At 34.1% G+C, this 24,317-nt stretch overlaps 1 protein-coding gene across 1 annotated transcript; it reads right to left on the minus strand.

Annotated features, from left to right (window-relative positions):
• Window positions 1–22,279: 22,279 nt before the first annotated feature.
• On the minus strand, window positions 22,280–23,823 carry LOC150110663 (snRNA-activating protein complex subunit 3-like). The gene has a single exon (XM_090395538.1). The coding sequence runs from the start codon at window positions 23,798–23,800 to the stop codon at window positions 22,610–22,612; it is 1,191 nt and encodes a 396-aa protein (XP_090251664.1). The 5' UTR covers window positions 23,801–23,823; the 3' UTR covers window positions 22,280–22,609.
• Between the last annotated feature and the right edge of the window lie 494 nt (window positions 23,824–24,317).

A 24,317-nucleotide genomic window follows, 5' to 3' on the forward strand; every position in this document is an offset into this window, starting at 1 on the left:
ATTCATTCGAAAACATACCTGTCGTCTCCTGTGGGATTTCTTCTTTTCCTTCTCCTCCTTGTTTGTTCTCCTCTTCGATTTCTTCTTTTCCTTCTTCTCCTTGTTTGTTCTCCTCTTCGATTTCTTCTTTTCCTTCTCCTCCTTGTTTGTTCTCCTCTTCATTTGATTTCTGTAGTAGCTTTAGTATTTCCGGTCGGGTGGTGAATTTTGCCATCACAGGTACAGGACGGCGACCATCTTCGCCTACCAAATATATATGACCCTTGTCGGAATAACGTCTTACTAGTGGATTGCTATAGAAAAACTCTTCTACCACTTTTGCAAATGGTTTGGGCGAATTCAACTTTACAAATGATATTTCTTCTGCTTCCGTATATCGCTTAGGAATAGTGCTGAGTCCCAGTTTCGTATCCGGATTTCGAGGTAAACAACATTTGTCTACATTGTGATGAGAACATGTTGGTACTGGTTTATCCAATGGGAAGTAAGACATTCTCTCCATAAATGTCTTGTGGAGGACATCGTGCATAACATTAGGACTCTTCTCCGAACCACATGGGCACCGATAACTGCATTGGTCTGGCTCTGAAATATATAATCCTTACATTAATATTTTAGTTTGTGGGCAGTTGTGTATTTAGTTGACAATTATTATGAAGTATATGCAGAAATAGATTAAATACAAAAAAAGTTATTGATAATATATTCGTAGTTTTGCATAAGAAATTTTGAAGGAAAAAAATAAAGTTAAACATGTCAAGGCTTGACTATCTTGTAATTTAAAAGACTACAGTAGCTGACTGAATGAATACTCAAATTTATTAAAGAAATAAGTCATTAGGACCGAAACTAACATTAACTTTATGAGAATCGGGTTTAGTTGTAATTTGTTGAACTAACAGGAGACAATTGATTATGGTAATTAAAGTTTAAAATGATGTTTATAAGAAAGATAGTTGGATTCTATGTGGCATTTGGCCCAATGCAGAAAATTGGGGGGGATCGGAATTAACCATAAGGATTTTTTTTTTTAATTACTACGATGGTAAATGAGCTTCAATAAAAATTGTAAATGCCAGAATGAATTATATAAATAAATGCTATCGATCGAGGATAGATTAAATAATATCAGTCAATACATGGATAATTATTATTGCTAATTTGAAATTAATATTAATAGATATACTAAACAATAAACTAGACCAGTGTTTTTCAAAGTGCCAACGAAGACTTATTAATGAATTGCGACTAGCTTCTACTGATTATCCAAAATTAATTTTTATTTTAATGCTGCCTTGCTATTACCCATTCACAATTTATGTGGATGAACTTGGGTTGTCAATGCTAGCGCGATTAAAAACAAAGGAAAGGAACATGCTAACTCAGTGTTTGATATCCTTGTATGTTCCGAAGTAGAAAGAACTCAGGCATTAACAGGTGCATTAAATGAACATAACCTAATTTTTTGGCACTGTTCATTTATTTGTGTAATGATAAATTAGTTTATATTACCCTTGTTTGTATCTATACGTTTTAATAAAAACAAATTAGTCGCAGTGTAAAAATACAATTCTTATGGTCGTTCATAATCAAAAAAATTGAAAAACACTTAACCAGACAACCCTGGAGCTGAAAAGACGTTTAGCAAGTGGAAGGGAAACGCAAATTAACTCCAGCTTTTAAAATTAAGCAGCAGAACATTAAAGGAATATAATCTTCACTCAAAAAGTTACAAAAATATTGTCGAAATATTTTGGTGCAGACGTTTATTAAATTATTATTGAATAGTAATAAGTAGCATGAAAAACGCTGCATGCTACAATAAACTCTTTCGTTCTACTCAGCTATTAAAATACTGTACAGTGCTCTTAAATATAATAGTAGATCACTTATAATATCGAGATCTGATTTGGCATGAGCATAATTGCTGACTTTCTTTCAATGGAATTTGAACACCAGACCAAAAGAAAGTGTTGTACAATAAAACTCTGAACTGAAATTCAGCCTTCAAGTGAATGTAACAAATTCGTTTCTTATAATTTCCATATAATTTAGGCTTTTTTAAAATCATAATGAGAATTATTAACTAGACATTTAAAATTATGAAGTATCGTTATACTATCACAATTTTAGAATTTAAATAAGATTATTTAATGACACTGATAAATCTTATTTAAATTTAAAGATGAGACTTTGTAATACCTTGCGATAGCACTAACAAAAAGTATATATGATTAAAAATACTCACTGTCTGAATCCAAAATATAGTCAAAAACTTCAGGGTTAATTTGTGAAGCTTCACCCCAGGGATATCCGTGAGATACTTGATCCATACTTCCAAAGACTCACAAAAACAGCAGCAAATGTGATATTCGGACAACAAATGAACTTGTATGGTTTAAAAAATCCTGCCTTTTATACCATTTCTGGAATTGAATCCCCCGGGGGTTTATATAACTTGATCAACCATTGCACCTTAGGTGAGGATTAAGTAGTGACCATCTGACAACCAATGAAAATGTTACATTCTGGACTTCCGATTACATCTCGGGATAATTTTTCCATCACTAACAGAATGGTTCAAGAGTTTCCCTTTATCATATTTCAGTAAAACTCTTGAACCATTCTGTTAGTGATGGAAAAATTATCCCGATGTCATAAAACTGAAACTATTTTGCACCGCGAGTGCATATAATTGTGCTGACACTAAGGGCTGCACCATTGGGTTTAATAAAATAATAATAATAAGAGTGGCTAGGAAATGGGAATAATATATTTATATTTAAACGCTTTTGATTTAAATCTAGAAATTCCGGATTAAGGTTTTTTTTTTCCTAATGAATGAAATTGAGCAGTTTCACTAGTTTAAATAAAACTGCTATAGAATCTCTACCCAACAATAATGTTCCCTTTGGTTGAATCTGCTATTTAAACTTTTGGGATCCTATAATTATTTTCTAAATTTTAGCCATTGACAGAGATGATTTTATGTACCTCCATGTTTGTGGACATTATTTCATTTTTTTTAAATTTGATATCCAACTATACCACAAATATTTTTGGACATCATCATATATTGTATTGCATTTGTAATATAATAAATGCAAATGAGCGAAGGTCCTCTTCTGTTTAGTACACTATTAACAGTGTTCTGTGCATGCATTCAGGTTGATCTGCATGGATATATTAAGCATTGATAGGACAGCATGCCGAAATTGAATTTTTCATTGTTCAGTTATTTTGATGTGTCCAAGTGATCACACGACTATTCCTAGAATAAACAATCCTAAAGAACTTTTTAAACTGCATTAATTTTTATTTTATTTTTAATTTTTTAACTGCTACATCAATATTTGCATGATCATGCATTTGGAGTACTTTTTTTTTTTTGAATATGCAAAATGTCTAATTTTTACCAGCGGTTATCAAAAGTTAGTTTCTTATTCTGTTATTGAAATATTTTTTAAATGATCACCTTATATTTCGGATATTTAAATTAGATATGTTTATACTTTTGGTGTCCCTGAGTATAGAACTAGCCATTTTCGCATTTCTTATAGAGAGTGAGAGAGAGACTTAGCTTCACTCCCATACTCTCTGACAGAAATTGGGCCTTTTAGAAGTGGAGTGCAGTTAGGTTGAGATTATAAGGGCGATGCATTTACGAAATGTAAACTATAATCAAGATTGTAGTTATAGCGGTTTTTTTTTTGTTGTTTTTTGTTTTTTTCTACAAAAACATGAGTTAAAGAAGTCCATGCAGCACGTGGGAAAATATAAGCTAATTTCAAGAACACTGAAGATCGAAATAATCCTTAAAAATATTATTGGTATTGCAAACCTTCAAGTAATAGTCCTGGCCAAAGATTCATAAAACGGCCGAAAGATAATTGTAACTTTATAGTAACGTCGATTTTCAAATACTTAAGTATTTGAAAATCGTACATATATATATGTTAAAGATACCAAATTATTTTAAACCTGGTTTTTACTCCATTTCCCAAGTAAGCAAACAGACAAAACAGATAGGCATTAAGAGCCTGTCATTAACAGCAAAAAAAAAAAAAAAAAAAAAACAGGCATTAAGGGTAAATATTAAGAATAGTGATCAGAGCTTATTCGAACTTTACCACGAGTTGCCTAGACTTGTACCACTTTACGGGTCAGTTAGACTTGCATTACATGCAGGTGCAAACTTGACTTTTTTGTCTGTTTGCTTACTTGGAAAATGGAGTAAAACCAGGTTTAAAATAACTTGGTATCTTTAACATATATTATACCCAAGGTGAAAAACTTTTTACTTATATATATCTATATAAAGATAAGCCGAAATTTGAACCATTTTTTGTCTTACCGTCTTATCAGACCGGAACTCCGGGGGTTAACGCCGTAGACGCCAGGGGGGGGGGCTTCAACACAATTACTGTATGATTTAAGGTAACTATTAATGTAATAATGTAAATATGTCTTCTTCAGAAATAGTTCATAGATGGTTTTTTAAATAAAGTGTATAGGAACAAATTTGATTGAAGAATATTTTTGTATTGCTACGTGTCTCGCAGTTTAGTGCATAATTTTATATTTTCCGTACGTTGTATTAATTAATTTTGATCACGTCTTCAGTCCAGTTATGAAGACTTTCAAAATTACTTTCGACTACTTCATCATGGCAATGAAAAAATTATTTTATATGATGTCACTTAATAGCAACTTCTGTAACTTTCTGAAACCTTCCTCTATATTGTAATTTAAGTTAGCCTTAAACCCAAAAATAAATATTCAGTTGATTATTGCACTGAGAGAGAGAGAGAGAGAGAGAGAGAGAGAGCAGGCGATCATGTAGCCTTCGGCGTTATACGATTCAACGATAATCTCGATACCAGGACATATAGGAAACCATTCTAAAACTAAAAGTGATATTAAATGCCACAAAGAATCTGAAAATATTTATATGATATACTCGTAGCTCACTTTCCCAAAGAACCGAATAGTTAGGATTATGTGTTATGAAGTATATAATATGTCCCACTTGTTATCGTTCGCTCATCATATTTCCTTGTGTAATGACCTTAAAGGAATACATTCGAATAATCCTCGCTTGGGTTGAAGATTGCACACGTATTTCAATATAATCTCAAACACGAAATAATAAGAAATAATTATGCCACATAATCTCGAAACCAAATATTTCATGAAAAAATGGAATTAGTGTATTTCCAACAAGAGAGGTTGATAAAAAAATATCGATGCAACGGTTGTATTAAGAAGTACTACACCAACAAAAAAAAAAAAAAGAAAGAAAGAAAGAAAAACGTTATCTCCTACAACTCTTTTCATTTTAGTCCATTTGCGACGCAATTTTTAAAGAAGCTCAAGAAAGGAATGTAATAACTATTTCCAAATTGGGTTGAAAACGACTGAATGATGGGGACTGTAAAAATGTCAGAGTTAAAAGCGATATTTCCCCGATACAATCCCCTCCCCCCCCCTATATCCTTAGATCAGTTCGATTAGGCTGAATTTCTCAGTTAAACCCTGTCAGAATAAATATGTTTTAAATTTAGTCGAGATGAATTAAAATATATGACTTGTATAAGTGATTATGTCATTTATAATGTAATCCTATTGGGCTGAATTGAGCCGAAGTTAGTTGAACGATGCAATATGCAGAGATAGCAATGAAGGAAGAAGAAAGTGACTCACTTTCAAGAATTTTCTTGACTTTGGAAATTCACTTTCGTTTTCATCTTTCAAGAATTGGAAACAGTGAAAGGAATGTCTTTCGCTATTTCCAAAATTCTCTATTTCTTTCAATAATGAGATTTAACGCTTCAGATATGGCTGACTGTGTTCAGCTGATGAATACCTTCGTCAAACAAAAGTGACGGATGGATGATATTTAGAACCTGTGTTATATACGAGGAACGTCCAGAAAGTAAGTTCCGTTTTTAAATATTTTCACTGAAGCGCTGCGATCGCGATGGTGAGCATGCGTGTTGAGTTTGTTGATTCGTTAGCAAGGCATTGGTGCCGTTTTCAGACATTCTCGAAGTGCATACGCTTCTCGGTGTATGTTTATAATGTCTAAGAAAATCAAATCGCCCACCACATGTAAAGACTTGGGTGTCGCACGCAACCCCTGAATCCAAACAACAGTCCATGGAGTGGAGGCACACCTCATCACCAGTCAAAACGAAATTGAAGACAACGGTTTCCACTCGGAAAATCATGTGCACTGTGTTTTGGGACAGACAAGGAATTTTGCAGGTAGATTTCATGCGTCAAGACTCCACAATCAACGCGAGTATGTACTGCGAAACTCTTAAGAAACTGCGTCGTGCGATCAAGAATAAACGACGTGACATGCTTACCAGGGGCGTTGTTTTGATTCATTATAACACCCGGCCGGCGTAACACAACAACTTCTCGCCACCTTTGGCTGGGAACAATTCCATCATCCCCAAATATAGTCCTGACCTCGCGCCAAGCGACTTTCACCTGTTCAAACATCTGAAATCTTTCCTTGGTGGCCAGCGGTTTCAAGACGCCGACGAGGTCAAAGAAGCAGTCAATACGTGATTTGCATCACAGGCGGCAACCTTCTACGACGAAGGTATACAACTCTTGTTGCCCCGTTATGATAAGTGCCTGAACAATGGCGGAAATTATGTAGAAAAGTAGTGAAAGATGTCTACTTTAATTTTCAATAAAGTTATTTTTTTGTAAGTATATTTTTGTTTCTCTGACAGCCCATCGGAACTTACTTTCTGCACGTCCCTCGTAAATCGAATTTGGACCCTAAAGATATCCCTGTAAAAGGAGGGAATTAGTCAGTGACTAGCCACAGTAGTTAGCTGTTGATCGAATTAAGTTCAAGTTATTGGGAAATTTAACTCTGTTCGTATTTACTTATACAGAGCAGATAGTTTCATCCATGTATAGGTCGATTTGCCTGTATGCAAGATGAAAATTCCGAGAGTTTCTGGGAAGAAAAAACCCTGTTACATCTCACTATAAGAAAACTCACTTTTAATTGAAAAAAGCGCATATAAAGATTCCTCTCGTATGATGAGACTTGAATTCGGATCCTTTTCAATTGAATGGCACAATCCCTCCATTTCTTATTGCACTGAGAAGATAATGATACTGTAAATCAAAATACCAACAGTAACAAAAAAAATCCAGTGTTAAAAAATAAGAACAAGAAAGCCATTTACTCTCTAATGAAATAGTTATTCTAGGGATAATACACTAGATTTTAACATGCCACATTTGCGATTTAGGTATTCTAATTTTTCAGATATTTGAAAAAAATAGAAATCCTAAAGAGGCCACGGAATTATCAAAAGAAGAAAACGCAGCTCGGCTGGTATAAATATTTTGCCTGGGTACACCCTGAAGAAGGTGGCTGCCATTAGAATAAGGCGTTGCCGCCGGTTTCAAATATCTCATGGGATTATTCCAAATAAGCTGATTAGCACTTTCCTAGGAAATTCTTGAGTGTTGTTGAATGTTCAAGAAGAAATTAAAGGAGATTTCTTACATAATGTTTGACATTTGCACCATTGAACATGGTGCGAGTGTCAAACATTAATGTAAGAATTCTTTGAAATTTTCATTAGACGAGTCTTGGAATCATGCATGAATCGTAGTGCAACTTAGTAGATTTTCTAACAAACACAGTGAAGATCTATTTTACGTAAGTCTGCAGTAAAAACAGTCTTTTTCATTAGACAGTGAAGATGACTGAATTGATGGAGATTAGAATCCAGAATAAATTTTATAACTTTGTTTTGATTTTATGGTTTTTCTGTACTAGGGATGACCAGATGGCGGCTCGCAGAAATATGTTGGATGAGCTCCTTTTTGAATCACCATTAATATAAAGGTAAATAATGAACATTAAACTTACGTTTAATGTTCATAATGAGTAAATATTTAAGAATTTTAATGATAGATTTGAGTTAGGGATTAAAAACATTTCGGATCAGCTAGAATTACAGAGGAATTGTGCTACGCTAGTAATAAAGTTACAATGCCAGTAACTTGAAACGCCACTATGAAACAAATCACAAAATATTTTCGTCCGATTATCCGCCTAAATCAGAATTACGAAACAAGTTACTGTGTTTAAATCATAAATACCTCAGTAAGAAAGCCAATACAACAACTGAAACTAGTTTTGTTAAATCATGGAATATTGTTCATGCTAAACGCCCATATTCTGATGGCGAATTTGTTAAGAAGAATGGACTAATAGCATAAACACCATCTTCATGCCACACTATTAGAGAGGGATATCTTTCAGATCACTGCTGATGTTACAAAATGCAAAAAAATTTAAACAGTCTTTAACAAATGCCCACATTCCACTGGATCAACTCACTCGTCAGTGTTGCAATAGTGGAGGGGGTGGGGAACACAGGATTAATTGCACTTATGTAAAGTGATCCCAGCTTTCCAGAGTTTCTCCCTGTTTATGGCATTATTCATCGTGAACACCTGGCAGCCATTCAAGTATGATGTTATGAAATCTGTTCTTGAAATTGTCAATTTCATATGCTTAAATGCAGGGGCGAATGCTGGTCTTGAAATTCACGCTTGCTCTTGTTTTCATTCAGGGAGTGAGAGGTGTGATTAAAGTCTTATTAGCGGAATAATGAATTACTAACCATTTAAAACTATATATTTAGACATTCATGTACATTTAATCATACAAATACAACATTTATTTTACAAATGATATTCTATCTTTTTCAATTTAGCTACTTGAATACAAATTCTACCCTACGGTTCTTCTTTATGAACTGGTCAAAACATCATCATAAAAAGTTGGTTCTAACTTAATTTTCCGAAGCAACACGCACACTTGTAAAGGCTAGCTGAAGCTTGTAGCGCTACTTTGACTGCGTATGGCCTCTGTTTAAGACGACGTGAAGGAGCGGAAATGGCTATGCGCGCATATGAAATCATAGTGCTGCAGCGAGGACTTGGAAGCTCTTACAACCGAGCAAGCCAAGGTAGCTTTGACTAGACGAGCAGCATCGGTACACATCCTTCGATACACAACGCAAAGCTCAATTATTGCCGCGCAAGCTTAAGACATTTTCTACAAAAATAAAAGCCTAAATGGAGTGCTTATAAATGCATGCATTTATTAACAAATAAATATTACTTCTTTCTCAAGTAATGAGCTTGCGCAGCAAGCATGGAGAATTCGCCCCTGCTTAAATGGGAAAACCCACCGACAGTTCAAAAATTTTATTGAAGAACTGGAGCTTGAAGAATAACCCAGTGAATGTCTCCTTCTACTGCATTGTGAGGTGGCTGTCAACCTGCAATGGCTTACTTAGGATTGTGCATCTGTTGGAACCTATCATTACTTTTCTTGAAGGAAAGGAAAGATTCTATCCTCAAGTGAAAAACGATGAATGGATGCATGATTTAATGTTCCTTACTGATCAAATGAATCATCTACAAATTCTTAACTTGAGTAAGACTGATCTTACTCAGTCAATTTTCAACTTTCAGAATAAAATAAGAGTTTTTCAAAGAGACGTATTGTCAAGAAACTTCAGTCACTTTCCCAGTCTCAAAAGTAGAGTAAATACATTCTCTGATATTGAAATAAAATACCAAACACACTGGAAGAATGCAAAGATAAATTGCAAGGACCGCTTGATAATTTCTTACACAGATTTCAGGACTTGCAGAAATTGAAGCCCTGCTTCGCATTTCTTGTAACTCCATTCTGGTTGATGTGATCAATGATAGTTGTCCAATTCTTGAATCTCTCATTACAGAATCATCTGCTGTGGAAACGGAACTAACAGAATTACAGGAGGACCTGGGTCTAAAGATGATCCATAAATCCTAGTCTACAATTGAATTCTGGAAGTAAGTTCCAGAAATAAAATATCCTGAATAGAAGGAAACCAGCATGCGACTCATCTCAATTTTCAGCACAACACACTGCTGTGAATCACTATACTCTGTAATGAAATTTGTGAAGTCGAAGCATCGTGCAATCCTTACAAAACAATACTTGGTGGTTCTATTTCGTGAACACCTGGCAGCATATTGACCGGATTTTCAACGACTTGCAGCCAAGATAGATACTCACAAGACTTCTACTAGCAGTAAATAATTTGATAATTGCAGCAATACCTGTTTATGTCATAAAAATATTATAAGAATATAATTTTGTAAGGTGGTATCTGTTTAAAATATCTCTAATTTCACTGGATTACATATTTTCCTGCATGTTTTGATCATATATTTACTAAGAGAAATAAATATCATTAAAAAATCTTATTTTAACCCCTTTTATTTTTGCCAGTCTCATTTAATGTTAATGAAGTGCAAAATCGCATATTTTTCTTAGATGTTTTCGTAGTTCATTACCGTATTAAATATTCTAAATATAGTTAAAACAATGATCAATCAGGAATTTGAAAAAAAAAAAAAAAATGGCATGTGTGTGTGTGCGCGCGTGTTTACTTTGTGATTTTCGAAACTAATAGAAATTAACAGTTTAAAAATTACATGCATGAATAAATACGGCATTGTTTACGTACATGTAGTTCGTAATATTTATATAAAATGTTTCTAACAAAATGTGCATATAACAAAAAGAAAAATGTGTGTAATATTTGTTCATGTTTTGCAGCTCTCAAACATCCGAACTTTATGTGACTCTTATGTTAAGCAAGTTGGCCACTTCTGTTATATACCGAAAATCTTTATTTTACATATAACAAAAAAAAAAAAAGTGTGTATAATATTTGTTGATGTTTTGCAGCTCTCAAACTTCTGAAGTTTATGTGGCTCTTACGTTAAACAAGTTGGCCACTTCTGTTATATACCGAAAATTTTTATTTTGCATGCTCATATTATTCCTTTTGATATTTTCCCCCATTGGAATATGCTTTACGATGACATATGGAATTTAAAAAAAGTTTTATTCTATGATCATTGAGAAATCATTGTCATTTATTAAGTGCCACTCCGAATGGGAAGTTAGTGGCTATGGCTCTCCACTTCTTTCCTTTCTTGCATATCTAAAGATTTGGGTGTACTTTGCTTGTCCGGTACTCTGTGTCTTTCATATAACGATGTGCCGATCGGTCCCATTATCACCTTCAATCCCAGTGATCACACTGATCAATCCTTCTCTTAGTTTTAACTACTAATTTTCCAAGAGTTCAATGGATTTAGGGGGTACATTAACGTAGAAGAGATGAGGAAAGTTATTAGTTTCATTCTTGTATTTCTATTGCCTTTTCTGTTAGTGAGCATATCTTTCATATTAAGAAAGCTATTTTGGATTATTTGTGTTCTTTTCTTTCTTTCTTGTTCACGTTTTAGATCACAGGTGATTAGATTTCCCTTTTGTTCTACAAAAGACCTTTTCACTGTTTTGTTTTTAGATTTTTATCTATCCAGTTATCTATTATTATCACTAGGTTTTTGTTTTTCTGAATTTCTTCCAACAACTGTTGATTCTTCTTAGTGGCTCAGTTTCTCGCATGAGCCTTTTCTGAGCAAATTCACAATCATGGTGATAACATACATAATTGTTTTAAGCTAGATTGTTCTGTAATCGCCATATCTTCGTTAGTTTGACTTTTTTGATATCGGCATGATTATCATTTTGCAGTCATTCTAGGCAGGATACCCCAATCACATAAATCAAAACGCTTGAATGATGCCTTAACTCCGTTCGCGATACACTTCAACATCAATTTTTTAGCCTACTCATATACCACTTGCGTGTCATGCCTTATTTTGGAGATACTCTGAAATGCTATTTTTGTTTTCTTTGTATGTTATTAAATTAATAGTAAAAAATAAAATAAATAAAATAAAACACCTTTTCAAACTGACTTATTTCCATTAGTTGTATGCCGATGACGTCATCTAAGACAAAGAAGAAGCCAATTACAGTTAATTATATCATACCAATGAAAATCTTTGGTATATACTGATCTGATTAGTATTAGATCTATGTTGTCGATTGCACTGTGGCTCTAATAATAATAATAATAATAATAATAATAATAATAATAATAATAATAATAATAAATTAAATTAAATTAGCAATTGTCGCAACTTGTTTCATTATCGGCAAGCACAGCAAAGACTTGCAACATTCGTTAAAAATATTCAACACAAATGATAGCTTAATACGATTAATATTCTGACAAAAAAGTAATCAACAATCAATTCATTTATTTGTTATTTATTGGTTACAATTCCTAATCAATAAAAATGTACACCAAAATCGTCGCTCATAAAGGAGCGGGGGGGGATGTGATTTAAATTCAATAATCGTATTTTAGTATCAATGAAAAGAAATTTCGTAAAACTTAGAAAAATAAAGAAGAAATTAGTTAACGAGGGATTACTTTCATTCTCCGAATGATTTCCACAACAAAAATTTCAGTATAAACTTCTTATGCAGACAGACATGCAAAGTTGTTCTCCCTGTTGTATGTAAACGATTATAAAAATATCATTCTTCATTTAGTCTATTTCATAATATATTACAAAAGTCAACGGTATTTCTGGAATGTGCAAAACAGACTATTTTACTTCAGTGCTTCTTTAACTTCAGCTGTCTAAAATATTTCACCATGGTCCCAAATGATATTCGTTTCTTTCTTCTCTTGATACCTATCGAAAGAAATTGAATTTAAAAAAATAAGATACAAATCTAGACAGCTGCTAAAGATATACTAAATATAACTCTAAAGTACTGTGTATTTAATTTCACAGCAATATAATTTCAACATTATAATTCTGTTGAAAATGTAGCTGTTTTCTATGGCATTATGAATTCACTTCATGCGTTTCAGGAATTTACTGCTAGAGGGCGAACTTTTTTTAAGTGACGATAGTAAAGTTGTGATTAGTATAGGGATTGTTAATTGAACGATCTCTGTAAGACATAGATAGCTAACCATCACTTCAAATTTTTTTTAACCTAGTTCATTTATACGACTGCGATGATCTATAATAAAAAGGTTATAAGAAACTGGGTGAAAAATTGCTAATGAATCAAGCAGCCAATTCATTAACAGAAAAATGAAATCCAAAGTGAAAATCAGGATGCTTTAAAATGAAACTGAAGCGCGTCATTTTATTATTATTATTATTATTATTATTATTATTATTATTTGACACCTCCAGGGCAGTGGTTGAATTCATCAGGGGCCTCCGGAGCCCTTCCCCGGAACTTTTTTATGCACCGGAGCTGGAACATTTTTTCACTTTTGTGACTTTTTTCCCTTTACGGTAATTAAGCCTAACGAATAACAGACAGCAATGGCAGGTTATTAAGACGTGCATATAACTGGTGCGGTACTAACAAAAGATCGCGCGACGGAAAAATAAAAGCAAGCCAACAGTTGAGTCGAAATGCTAACTTTCTTCAACCGAATCCCATGGATTCGGTTGAAGAAAGTTAACATTTCGTGTTTAAGCTTTTTTTCATGTGCGAGGTATATGCGGAACTTTTTAATTTCTTTTTTCGAAAAGTAGAATCAGAGGTGCGAGTTGTATGCGAGGGCGAGTTATATTCGAGTAAATACGTACGGTATTTCAACTATGGATAAGTACATTCGTACCTTCTTTAAACGGAAAAATAGCTCGGATGACAGTGATAATACAAAATGAGTTTGTAATGACAGTTTGTGTGTAGTTTCTGAAGAGAAAGATTTCTGTAACGAATCCACAAAAACACAGAATTCCCATCAGTTGCAATGCGATAATATTAATACGTTGAACGAAAGGAAAGATTTGCTGACTTGCTGGGCACTCGGCCAGTGGATCGCATTCAAAAGGTAAATACAATTGGTTATTTTGTAGGAACATTTTTCTGTTTTGTCACTTTTCTCCCTTTACGGTAATTATGCCTACATTAGTGTGTTATTATTCAACAATTGTTTACAGTTTTGAATGTGTATATAAAGTCAATATCAACAGTCGCCTGATTACCAACGCGTGATGAAAGGGACGGTGAGGTTTGGACTTCCCCGAATAACATCCAAAGGTAAATACAACTGGTTATTTTATATAGGACCACGGAACTTATTCGTTTAGAATTTAACCACTGCTCCAGGGAGTCCAAGGACTCATCGAGGGAGAGCACCTGCTCTACAACTCCACAGACAATCACAAACATCCATGCCGATGGCAAGATTCGAACCCGCAGCCTTCTGGCTGGAGAGCGGATAAGCTATCCACTCGGCCAACCAGCCAGCTATTTTAACAACGTAGATTCCATGAGAATGACTGACGGTGCTTAATCATGTGACTCATTACAACAGTGGCAGAGAAGGTAAGGAATCAAATCGAATCATTTGTATTGCACATGTCGCAAATTTTATAAATAAATTCATCAAATAGATAAAATCGCAGATATTAAAGATTCATCCTTATTTTATATCCCAAGAATAACTAGACTAGAAATGTGATACGTGCGACTAATAAACGCGGGACACTCAAAACCAGTGCCGTAACAGGGGCGTGGCGAAAGAGGCGCCCGTCACGGGCGCAACTAGGTTTGGGGCGCAAAACGTAAAATATTTTTGTCATTTTTGGGTTGGGGGGCGCAAGTTAGACACTTGCCACAGGCGCTTCATACCCTCGTTACGTCACTGCTCAAAACACTGTTGAGTCAGCACTGTGAAGGCGAGCATCGTCGGCGGTAGAGCGCAGGAATGACATTGAAATTTTCCATAAACTGACCAGAGAGCTTGTAAGAATACAATCTTCGGCATATATCTGAGTTGCCTTAGACTGCACATTAATTAATTGCAATCTATTAATTATTACAATTTACGCACCGACCGAGAGTTCGTTTATGTAAAATGCAAGTTTCTTCAACACTGGATTTGAAAGTTTCCGAATTTTTTTTTAATAACAATGGATCTTTAATAATCCCTATTTATATATATTTTAACATCACCGAAATGAAGCCTTTGGCTTTTGTTTTTCTTTTTTCTTTTTTTTTTTTACCAGTCATAAAACCTTTGGATTGCATTCTGCATATTAAACTATGGTAACGAGACTTATAACTTATACTTTCAATTTACTCATTCATATAAATTAAGAATCAACGCATAAAAACTTTAAAACATTCTAACACAGACGTTCGTAAAAAATAAAATAAAATAAAATAAAATAAAAATAATAAAAATTGGCTTTCCTCCTAATACATACATTTTAATTATAAGAAATACTAAAATATTATTTTTCTTAGCGCATCGGTTTGCACATAAGTATCATTTATTGGAATAACTTGAGTTGCCAAGCGAAGCAATGTATAACTTTCTTCCCATCAACGACTAGTCATTTATTTTACTGTTGCTTACAAAGTACACCTGTCAGAATGGGAGGGAAATGTCACCTGGACTATCTAAGTGATCACAAATCATTGGATCACTTTGGTGTGCCTCCCTGTTGAAGAGATCTGATCCATGTTATTATTATTATATTTATTTTTTCCTTCTTCTTTTCGCCAATATCCTGCAAAGTGTGAGTGATGTATCCTAGGGCAAGGGTCGGAAACATTTTTCTGAAAAGGGCCAGATACTAAATACTTCAGACTTCTCGAGCTAAGAGGTAAAATCGACGGTATCATGTACTTATATGTAACCAATATTTATTAGTTTTTAATTATTTAAATTAAGGGGACATTAAATCCCACATTGTTTCAAAACCGAATAAGAAACTCAAAGATCGGAATCAAAGAGTTTCATGCCGAATATAGTAACTATAAAAGTATCGGCGACTACTAGCGTAAGTTAAAGCACGTAGTACAAACTAGGGCAACTCGTAGCAAAGGTGGATAAAGTTCTGATCGCTATTCTTAGTATTTTCCATAATGTAAAACCTATCTCCTAGGAGATGTATGATGTTATACATTATGGTGGGAGGTTACTACCCAGACCGGTTTCGATCTTTATTGAGATCTCATCAGTGAGTAGCTAGACCAAAATTTTGAAACAATGTGGGATTTAATGTCCCCTTAATTTAAATAATGTTTGCATCGCCGAAATGAAGCCTATTGGCTCTTTATTTTAAATAGTTTTTAATTATTTATTTTATTGCTAGTAATTTGCAAAAAAAAAAAAAAAAAAACTTTGATTATCCCCTATTCAAAACTTCCATTATATCGAATTTATATATAAACAAATATGTACCAATATTCACCGATATAAACTGGTGATACATGCGACTAAGAAACGTGGACACTCAAAACACTGTCAAGTCAGCACTGTGAAGGCGAGCATCGTCGGTGACAGAGCGCTGGAATGAGAGTGTAATATACGAGTACAGTCACTGCTGCCGCTGCACATGTTGTGCAAAAGTGGTCATAGACGATATGCTAAAGAATAGGCATATCTACGTGACATTAACATTACCCTACAGATACTGAAACAGCAATTTCGCGATTCTATCAAGAAATTCATTTGAAACCATCCTTAGCTCGCGGACCTGCCGTTCCCTGTTTGGGGCATGATGAAATGTCGGATCGGAGGGAATTTCCTGCTAAACTACTGTTGTACTACTTTTCCATAGTGTACAGTACTTGTAAAATAGTTCTGTTGGAAATATCACACACAAGTATTGTACATCTCACGTATTGCATTGTAAAAATTTATAAATCAACTGGTGAACAATCTCGTTTCCAAGAACAACGCATTTTACACCTTTTCGTAGAAAAGATCTGAGTTCGTCGTCAGTGACTTGGATCTAGTGAGTTACTCAGAGGTTTAGAACCTGAACAGTGAGGATAGTAAAAATTATATTGTACTCAACACTTCGGCAAAGAATAAACAAGGGATTTGCTGTGAGGAGGCCTGAAGATTACACATACAGGATTGGTACTCTCCCATTGCAACTAACCAACCAGCTCTGCCAAGTAAGACTGATATGTTGGAAGCGATTCTAAAACCTTGGAACAGCCACCTATTTTTGCTATGCTATAAACATAAAAAGTTGGTATTTTCCGTATATAAATAGGACATAAGTATGTAGACTTTGTCAGTTCATGAGTATATGACTAAGAGTTTATAAGGCACGACACGACACGACGTTTCATCCTAATTGCACAGGATTTCTTTAGGTGTAAACATACAAATTAGTAGACAGAATAGTAACGACTAACAAAAGTGGCAACTATTATGTAGTTATAGAAGAGACTGGTGTTATTTTAAAATATTTCTAATATACTGTATATGTTAAATTGTTCAAACGCTGTGGTGTTTACGCATTCGCGTGTACGTGTTTGGCTGAAAGCTATGATGTATTCAGACAAGTTGATACATGGGTTAATATTTAGATGTTTAGAGTTTAATGCTATTTCTAAAGACTCCCAGATTTTTCTTTAACTCAACAAATCACTCAGAAGTTTTTTTGACCTTCTTTCCTGAAATCTTGACCTTCAGTTTGTTATTTCAACAGAAAATTATTTTGTGGTTTTCAAAATACAAAGTTCCAATTGGATTAACATTTAAAAATGTGTAAAAATATTTGCTACTGGCGGCAATCGTATCCAAATACTATACCAATCAAAATGTCCCATAATCTTATTCACTCACCCAATATCTCGAAGTTTGCTTTCAACCCTGGAAAGATCCTCCTGGGTTCGAATCCCGTCTAGGACACGAAGAATCATTATCAGCTTCCCCCTCCCGGAAACTGGGAGGGGGAAGCTGATAATGATGATGAATCTATCATTAGAACACACACTGTTAACAGATACTGGCCTCATAGTCTGAGTTGCTTCGGCCATAAATTCAAATCATCCTTCAATCCACACATATTATTTCATCTTATTTCCACCTTAGACAAATCACATCACAATTTCTCAGATTTCGTCTTGGTCTCAGGTTTCTACTGACATCAAAACACTGACAAATGGAATTATTTGCTTTCTCCGATGATTAGACTACTGCTTTCTATGTTCCATTCAAACGTTTGCTCTGAATGCCTTATCAAAATTAGTCTCAGTGAGTCAGTGGAATGAACATCGTAACTAACCTTATGCTACGCAAGTCTTTCGTTTTGCAAGCGTTGATTTTCCATCAAGTGTGCTGATGGAAAAAAAAAAGAAGAAGAAGAAGAGCATACACTAATCCTTCAAAGGAAAATTTCAAGCTTCTATCCCAGTGGTTATACAGACTAACATGACATGTTCACATCTCTTATGAGCTTATGTGAGTAGCAATTCTAAAACTGATTTCGAAAAGTCTAAATGGGAAAAACTTTAATTAATTATTTATGGTCTCTTCCTAAAGCCGTTGGTGTTGGTAGAAACTTCATTCCTTTAATCTCTTCTACGAGGACAATTCATTGCAGCAGCATCTAAAAACAAAGCTGGCTATCTGATATTGCATTTCGTCACATTCCTACACAACTGGAATGTTGTATAGTGTAAAATACTTCAGTTGAGCGTACTTAAAAGTGTGTGTGTGTGGTGGGGTGGGGTGGGGGAGAATTTCCAAAACACGATGGATATGAATGTTTGATTCTAAAGGTATATCACAAATCCTGTATCCCTGAGTTCTTATACAACTTTATTTATTATTATTATTTTACACCCTCTCTTCCACTGTTCTTTATTCTGGTAGTTTGGAAATCAATTAATTAGTTCATCTAAAAATAAAAAAACGAAACAAATCTATATGTATATAGATTTCTTTCACTTTTTAATTTTGCTATAAATTACTGATCACTTTAGTTCACCTCACTCTTTCCAAAATAATGAATAAGATTTGGCACAAAGGCTTTAAAAGGGAAACCAGAGAGGAAAAGCAACACTATTATATTCATTTTCTAAACCGGTTAATTACTTAGTGTGGATAATCTCATTTAATGAACAACGGCAGAAGCAGAAAGATGTTCTTTAACGTGGAAGATAACGGAAACATTTTGATGCCGGATAATTAAAAAAAAAAATTTAATTCAAAGAGTCTTCGATGATATTTTATATTCAAATAGCCGAATAGAGACAATCATTAGTAATTCTCTTAATTTAATTTAATATTATAAATTAATAAATAGTTATTTTATGACTTAATGTTAAGTATTTTAGAAAATACTTAACATTCCATTCGTTCCACCTATAGACCAGTACAGCTGCACTTTAGTACTAATAACCTATCAATTTTGATTAATGACTGCAGTGTTTGTGGAGTAAGTTTCATGTTTCCTGAGAAAAAAAAAATTTCCTGTTCAGCTGGATAAAAACAACATAATTAGTTTATTGTAAAATAAGTCTTGTTATCCAAAAGGAAATGCCAAAATGCAGTTGATTAGAGATCAAATAATGCAACACGTGTTAACCAGGAGAGACGGAGAGTGGGATGATCCAGGCGAAGATTTATTTTATTTTATCTTGAAAGTCTGCTCTCCAGATGAAACAGCAAAAATAAAAACATGAATGACGTTTTACAATTGAAATTTTTAAAGGCATACTTTATATTCCGTTTACGCTGAAATACACCAATCACGAGACTATTTTTAATAACTGTTTCTTATTACATAACGTATTTACATTACATAGTAAAACTGAGTTAAAGAATACCTTGTTCGCCTTCATCTTGGACCTTTTCAGTCTGAACATATGCTTTCGTCTCATTACTGTTGTTATTTGAGATCAGTGAAGTGTTCAACTGTTCCCCTTCATTATCCAATAGTTCTTCCCTTCTCTCAGGTAACCCTATAGAAGGGATAGGCCGAAGTTTTTGACGATCATAATATATTTCTGAAGGCTCTCTCGTTGGTCGGCCGGACACGGAAAATCGTTTTGTTTTGACTTCGGCAACTCTGCTGTTGGAAATACTACAGGAAAAGTCCGTAGGTATAACTTTCGGCATAGATTCACTCTGTACGTTGGGAGAATATCCACATATTGAAATCGCACAGTCAGACATGTTTTGGATTAGATCACTACTGCTCTGAACGTCAGTACCTGACGACCTTGAACGAGTTTTGAAGAAGTCTGAATATACAGCTTCTGCAACGTCAAAGATGGTAGGATACTGGGGTGAAGAACAGCAGGCACAGTTATCGTCATCTGTAAAATATCAGATCATATTAGCATAGCCGAAATCCTGATTGCAAATTACTTAAATAAAATTTTGACTTTAATAAGAATTATCTGTTCAAACAGTTGGTATTGGTATTAATAACGACAGTCAGAATTGATGAGCCATCTCGAAATCGTATTAGTGGAGAAAAGGGACGTTCCACTAAAAACTTAGTGAATACATGCAACATGAGAAATATGTTCGTAACCCATTCCTGTTAAACACATTACTATCAGTTGACAACAAAACAATAGAAGATACAAATATTTAGTGTGGCACTTAGACACATTTTGTATTGCCTGATCTTAACAACTTGGATGAATTTTTTATGTCGCGTTGTGAAAGATGCCTTCGCCCATGTTAAAGACACTACCATCGGCCTTGCTATACACCTGGTTGTGTTTAAAATATGAAAATGACAGCATCCAAACATTGAAGTAAAAATTCGGTGTGATGACTTGCCAGTTCTTTAATGCCTGTTTTAAACATTACCAATACTCTGAAAGAAGCGCATTATGTAACATAATACATAAGGAAATCAAGTTTGAAAAACTGGTGTTCAATTGCATCATTATTCATCATGCTGGAATATTTTGGAACTATGGATGAAGCAACTCCCCTCTCTCTCTCTGTCTCTCTCTCTCTCTCTCGAAAACAGTTTTCGAGAGAGAGGTAAAGTAATAGTTAATCAAGGCGATGTGGAGAGCTTGCAGGACGATTTAAATAGGCTGTCAGTATGGACAAAAGTTAATGGGTATTAGTTTAATGTCGAGAAATAAAGTTATGCACTTTGGGATAAATAGATTATAAGCGTTTATCATATTGATGGCACTGTACTCCAGGAAACAGATGAAGCTAGAGATTTAGAGGGTGGTAGTAGACAAAGTAGAACAAACTAGCAATAGTTTGTTCGAAGTATATTGCTCTCACTGTAAATTAAATTACGTGCGTTTTGCGAAATACGTATTATGTAAGGTATTCGTTTTCTTTCTATCAGTTATCACATGTAATAATTCTGCTTTGAGTGTTTAAATAAAATCTAGTACTTACGATCCTTGCGATTTTTTTAAGATACTTTTTTTATCAGTCCATTTTAAAAACAAAAATTAAGTAAATGTTTCGAAATGATACTGAGTGATAGCTTCTTTAGCTAGATGAAATTTAATTCGCTATCTGAAAATGGCTTTTATTCTCAGAATAGAGTATGCAAGACCGATTAGCCCTAACTTTTTTGAAGACTGGAAGGCAGCTAATATCTCTAACCAAGATTTGATTTTGACTATTTGTAGTTCAATTTTGTATTGAAAATCAAATCTAAGCAATGCATATCATTAGCTTGTTTGTTGACAATACACTGCCTGCACACTATTTGAGGAGACACCAATAAAGAATCAAGAATATTTTTGTGAAGAGCTGCATATTACGAAATTGCTGACTTTTGACCTAACGACTCGCATGTTTCATTTCGAAATTTTATCTTATCTTCATTTTGATTCAAATATAATTTTGATTTCTTCATACATTCAAATTTAAAAAAAAAAAATTGTCCTTATGATGCTCCCTTACATTTTTTTTTTCTTAAATCTATGATGTATAAATTTTCATAAAAAATTCATTTTAGGATAGTCTTTTTAGTTTTAAATTTAGACATCTTTGCCAGAACTATGTGCATTTACAAGTTCGCTTCTAATGGAATTAAATTATTATTCCTGACACCTCCAAGGAGTCGGAAGACTCATCGCTGGAGGACACCTACAACTGTCTCAACCACTACACCGAAACTCTACTACGAGTCATCTCCATCAACGCCATCTACCGGCCACCACCACAACTAGTATTTTTTGTCTGTAAACTGCGTGTGTTCTGAAGGACCGATTTGTCTGTATGCGTGAGGATGAAAAACCCGAGTTTCAGGGAGAAAAAAAAACCTACTACCCTCGTATGAGTTCAGCTAACTCACCTTCGATTGAAAACGTCCACATAATCGCGTCGCGACGAGAATAGAACTTAGGCCTATTCCAATCGAAGGGCGCAATATACCGTTGTTCTTCCAATTTTTTTTTTTTTTTTTAACTTAAAATCTAATTTTTATTAGACTGTATAAAGAAAGCTGTCAAGCTCATATTCATCATTCAAATATAAACAGAAATGATTGTCTAAACTAAAATAGTTACAGATTAGGCTCTCCTGTAGCAATTTAATATGCATTATAACAAGTTATAATTTTCAATTGTTTTCATATTGTGTATGCAGTGAAAATTCTGCTCATATTAAGTAATTTATTTCCAACAAAGTTCATTCTATAACTTAATCCTTTATAATTAACTTTTTATAATACCAAGAATATATTGTTTTTACATATGCTTTAAGATTGTACTTAGTTTTGTAGAACAGCAGAATTCAGTTATTTTCATAAATAATGATAAACAATTTCATTCAAATATTCAGATGCAACTTTATGGCACAAAAAAAGCAGGAAGTTCTTATAACTTATGATTATAGTTCTGTTAAGCAAAAGCACTTCGATCAAAATAAGGAATTGCTACGAATTCTCCAATTTTTTTCTTATCAGATGTAAAATTGAAAGCTTCAAAACAAGATTCACAAGTAAAGAAAGGATCTTCTGGAAGTCTTTTATTATTCTTTGTAATCCATTTCGCAGTATGCATATGGCATACCATGCAAAGGACTCTCTTTTTTTGATATAATCTGGAATACACTGGATAATCACCTGCATTTTGGTTATCTTCAAAGGACAGAATCCTTAAATCACTGAAAACCATTAAATGTTCACAATCTCCCTGATGAATATATATATATGGATATCCCAGCTGAATTTCTAGGTCTATAAATTTTGTTTCTTCCATCTTTTTTGTGTCATAAGGACCTATACCTCTTGAAGGTTCAAGTACCCATTTTCTAATATTCTCGCTATAGTCAATATTATTGGGGTCTCTCATGTCATTATAAAAGGTACCATTAATGTAGAAAAATCCTGATTTAAACAAATCTTGACATCTTTCTGACTGAGGTCGATCAGGATTATCACTGAAGTCTCCTATCACAGCAATATCTGAGACACAGGTGACACAATCTCTTAATTCAGTCAAATATTGAGAACCAAGTAAGCCCAACTCTTGATCAATTGCTAATTCTGGTGACTTAGTTGGAAACTTCTTCATCAAACTTGATACTTGTCTCTCTGGGTGATATATCTGTACTGTAAGATATATTTCTGGATGTGACACAGGGAATTGAGCTTTACTTCCTTGGTTTTTAACTTGCTGAGATGGCAAACCTGCAAGCTCACGCTTTGGATAATTCCAAGACTTAAAAGAGCTAATGAAGCATTTACGATATCCACGATCTGCATTTCGCTTATCCTGATCTTGTTTCTGTAATCGAACAGTGAGAAGATCAAGACCTTCAGGAATCTCAAAAGTTTTCACTAAATCTAAACTGTTCTCTCCTTTACAACTCAAATTATGAAGACCACATTCGTTTTCTAACTGAGCCACAACATCCTTATTCACACCGAGGGCTAGTTGAAGCTTCTCCGACAGCGTTAATTTCGACTGAACTATTTCACGTGGTATACCGCTTTCGTTAAAAAGCGTCATCCAGTCCATGAGAAACTTCTTCAAATTAATATGTTCGGAAATCCAGGGTCGCTCACTGCTACGATGTATCGCCTCCATCTCTTATGCAGAATTATTTTACTTAGCTAAGCTAATGCTGAAAATAAGCCAACACAGTTTTCAAATGAATTGTATTTCTGCAAGAAATTATTTGCCTACTTCTTTTATTTTCAAAACAACTGAATAACTTACTCTACCCAAAGAGTAAAAGTAATCACTTACTCTATCCAGAGTACACTTACTCTACAAAGGTAGGAAGCGAATAAAATAAATTAAAATCACCACAATTAATGACACATCTTAAAGAGAAATAAATTAATTACCACTAACGGTAGTACAAAGTATACCACCCCGCAGCTGTAACCTACCACAACTCATACAAAGCTAGCGCGCCATTTCGTAAAAATATGTAAGTCTTCCAATTGAGCTGCGGAGGCGCTTAATAAATATAAACATTAATTAGAAGTAATATAACTGAGCATGTCTTTATTTTCTCTAAATGAAATATATTAATTATCGCAATATGTAGCTTTCTATATCTGTAATGGTGGGACCTTTAAGACCTTGCAAAACCATT

This window comes from Typopeltis vanoorti, chromosome 1 (assembly GCF_054136105.1).
Source record: "Typopeltis vanoorti isolate ZY-2024b chromosome 1, IOZ_Tvanoo_1.0, whole genome shotgun sequence".
NCBI classification, from domain to species: domain Eukaryota; kingdom Metazoa; phylum Arthropoda; class Arachnida; order Uropygi; family Thelyphonidae; genus Typopeltis; species Typopeltis vanoorti.

Bases quoted from the DNA above. Each gene is read 5' to 3' on its own strand.
- LOC150110663 (XM_090395538.1), bottom strand. From the start codon at position 23,800: ATGGAGGCGATACATCGTAGCAGTGAGCGACCCTGGATTTCCGAACAT.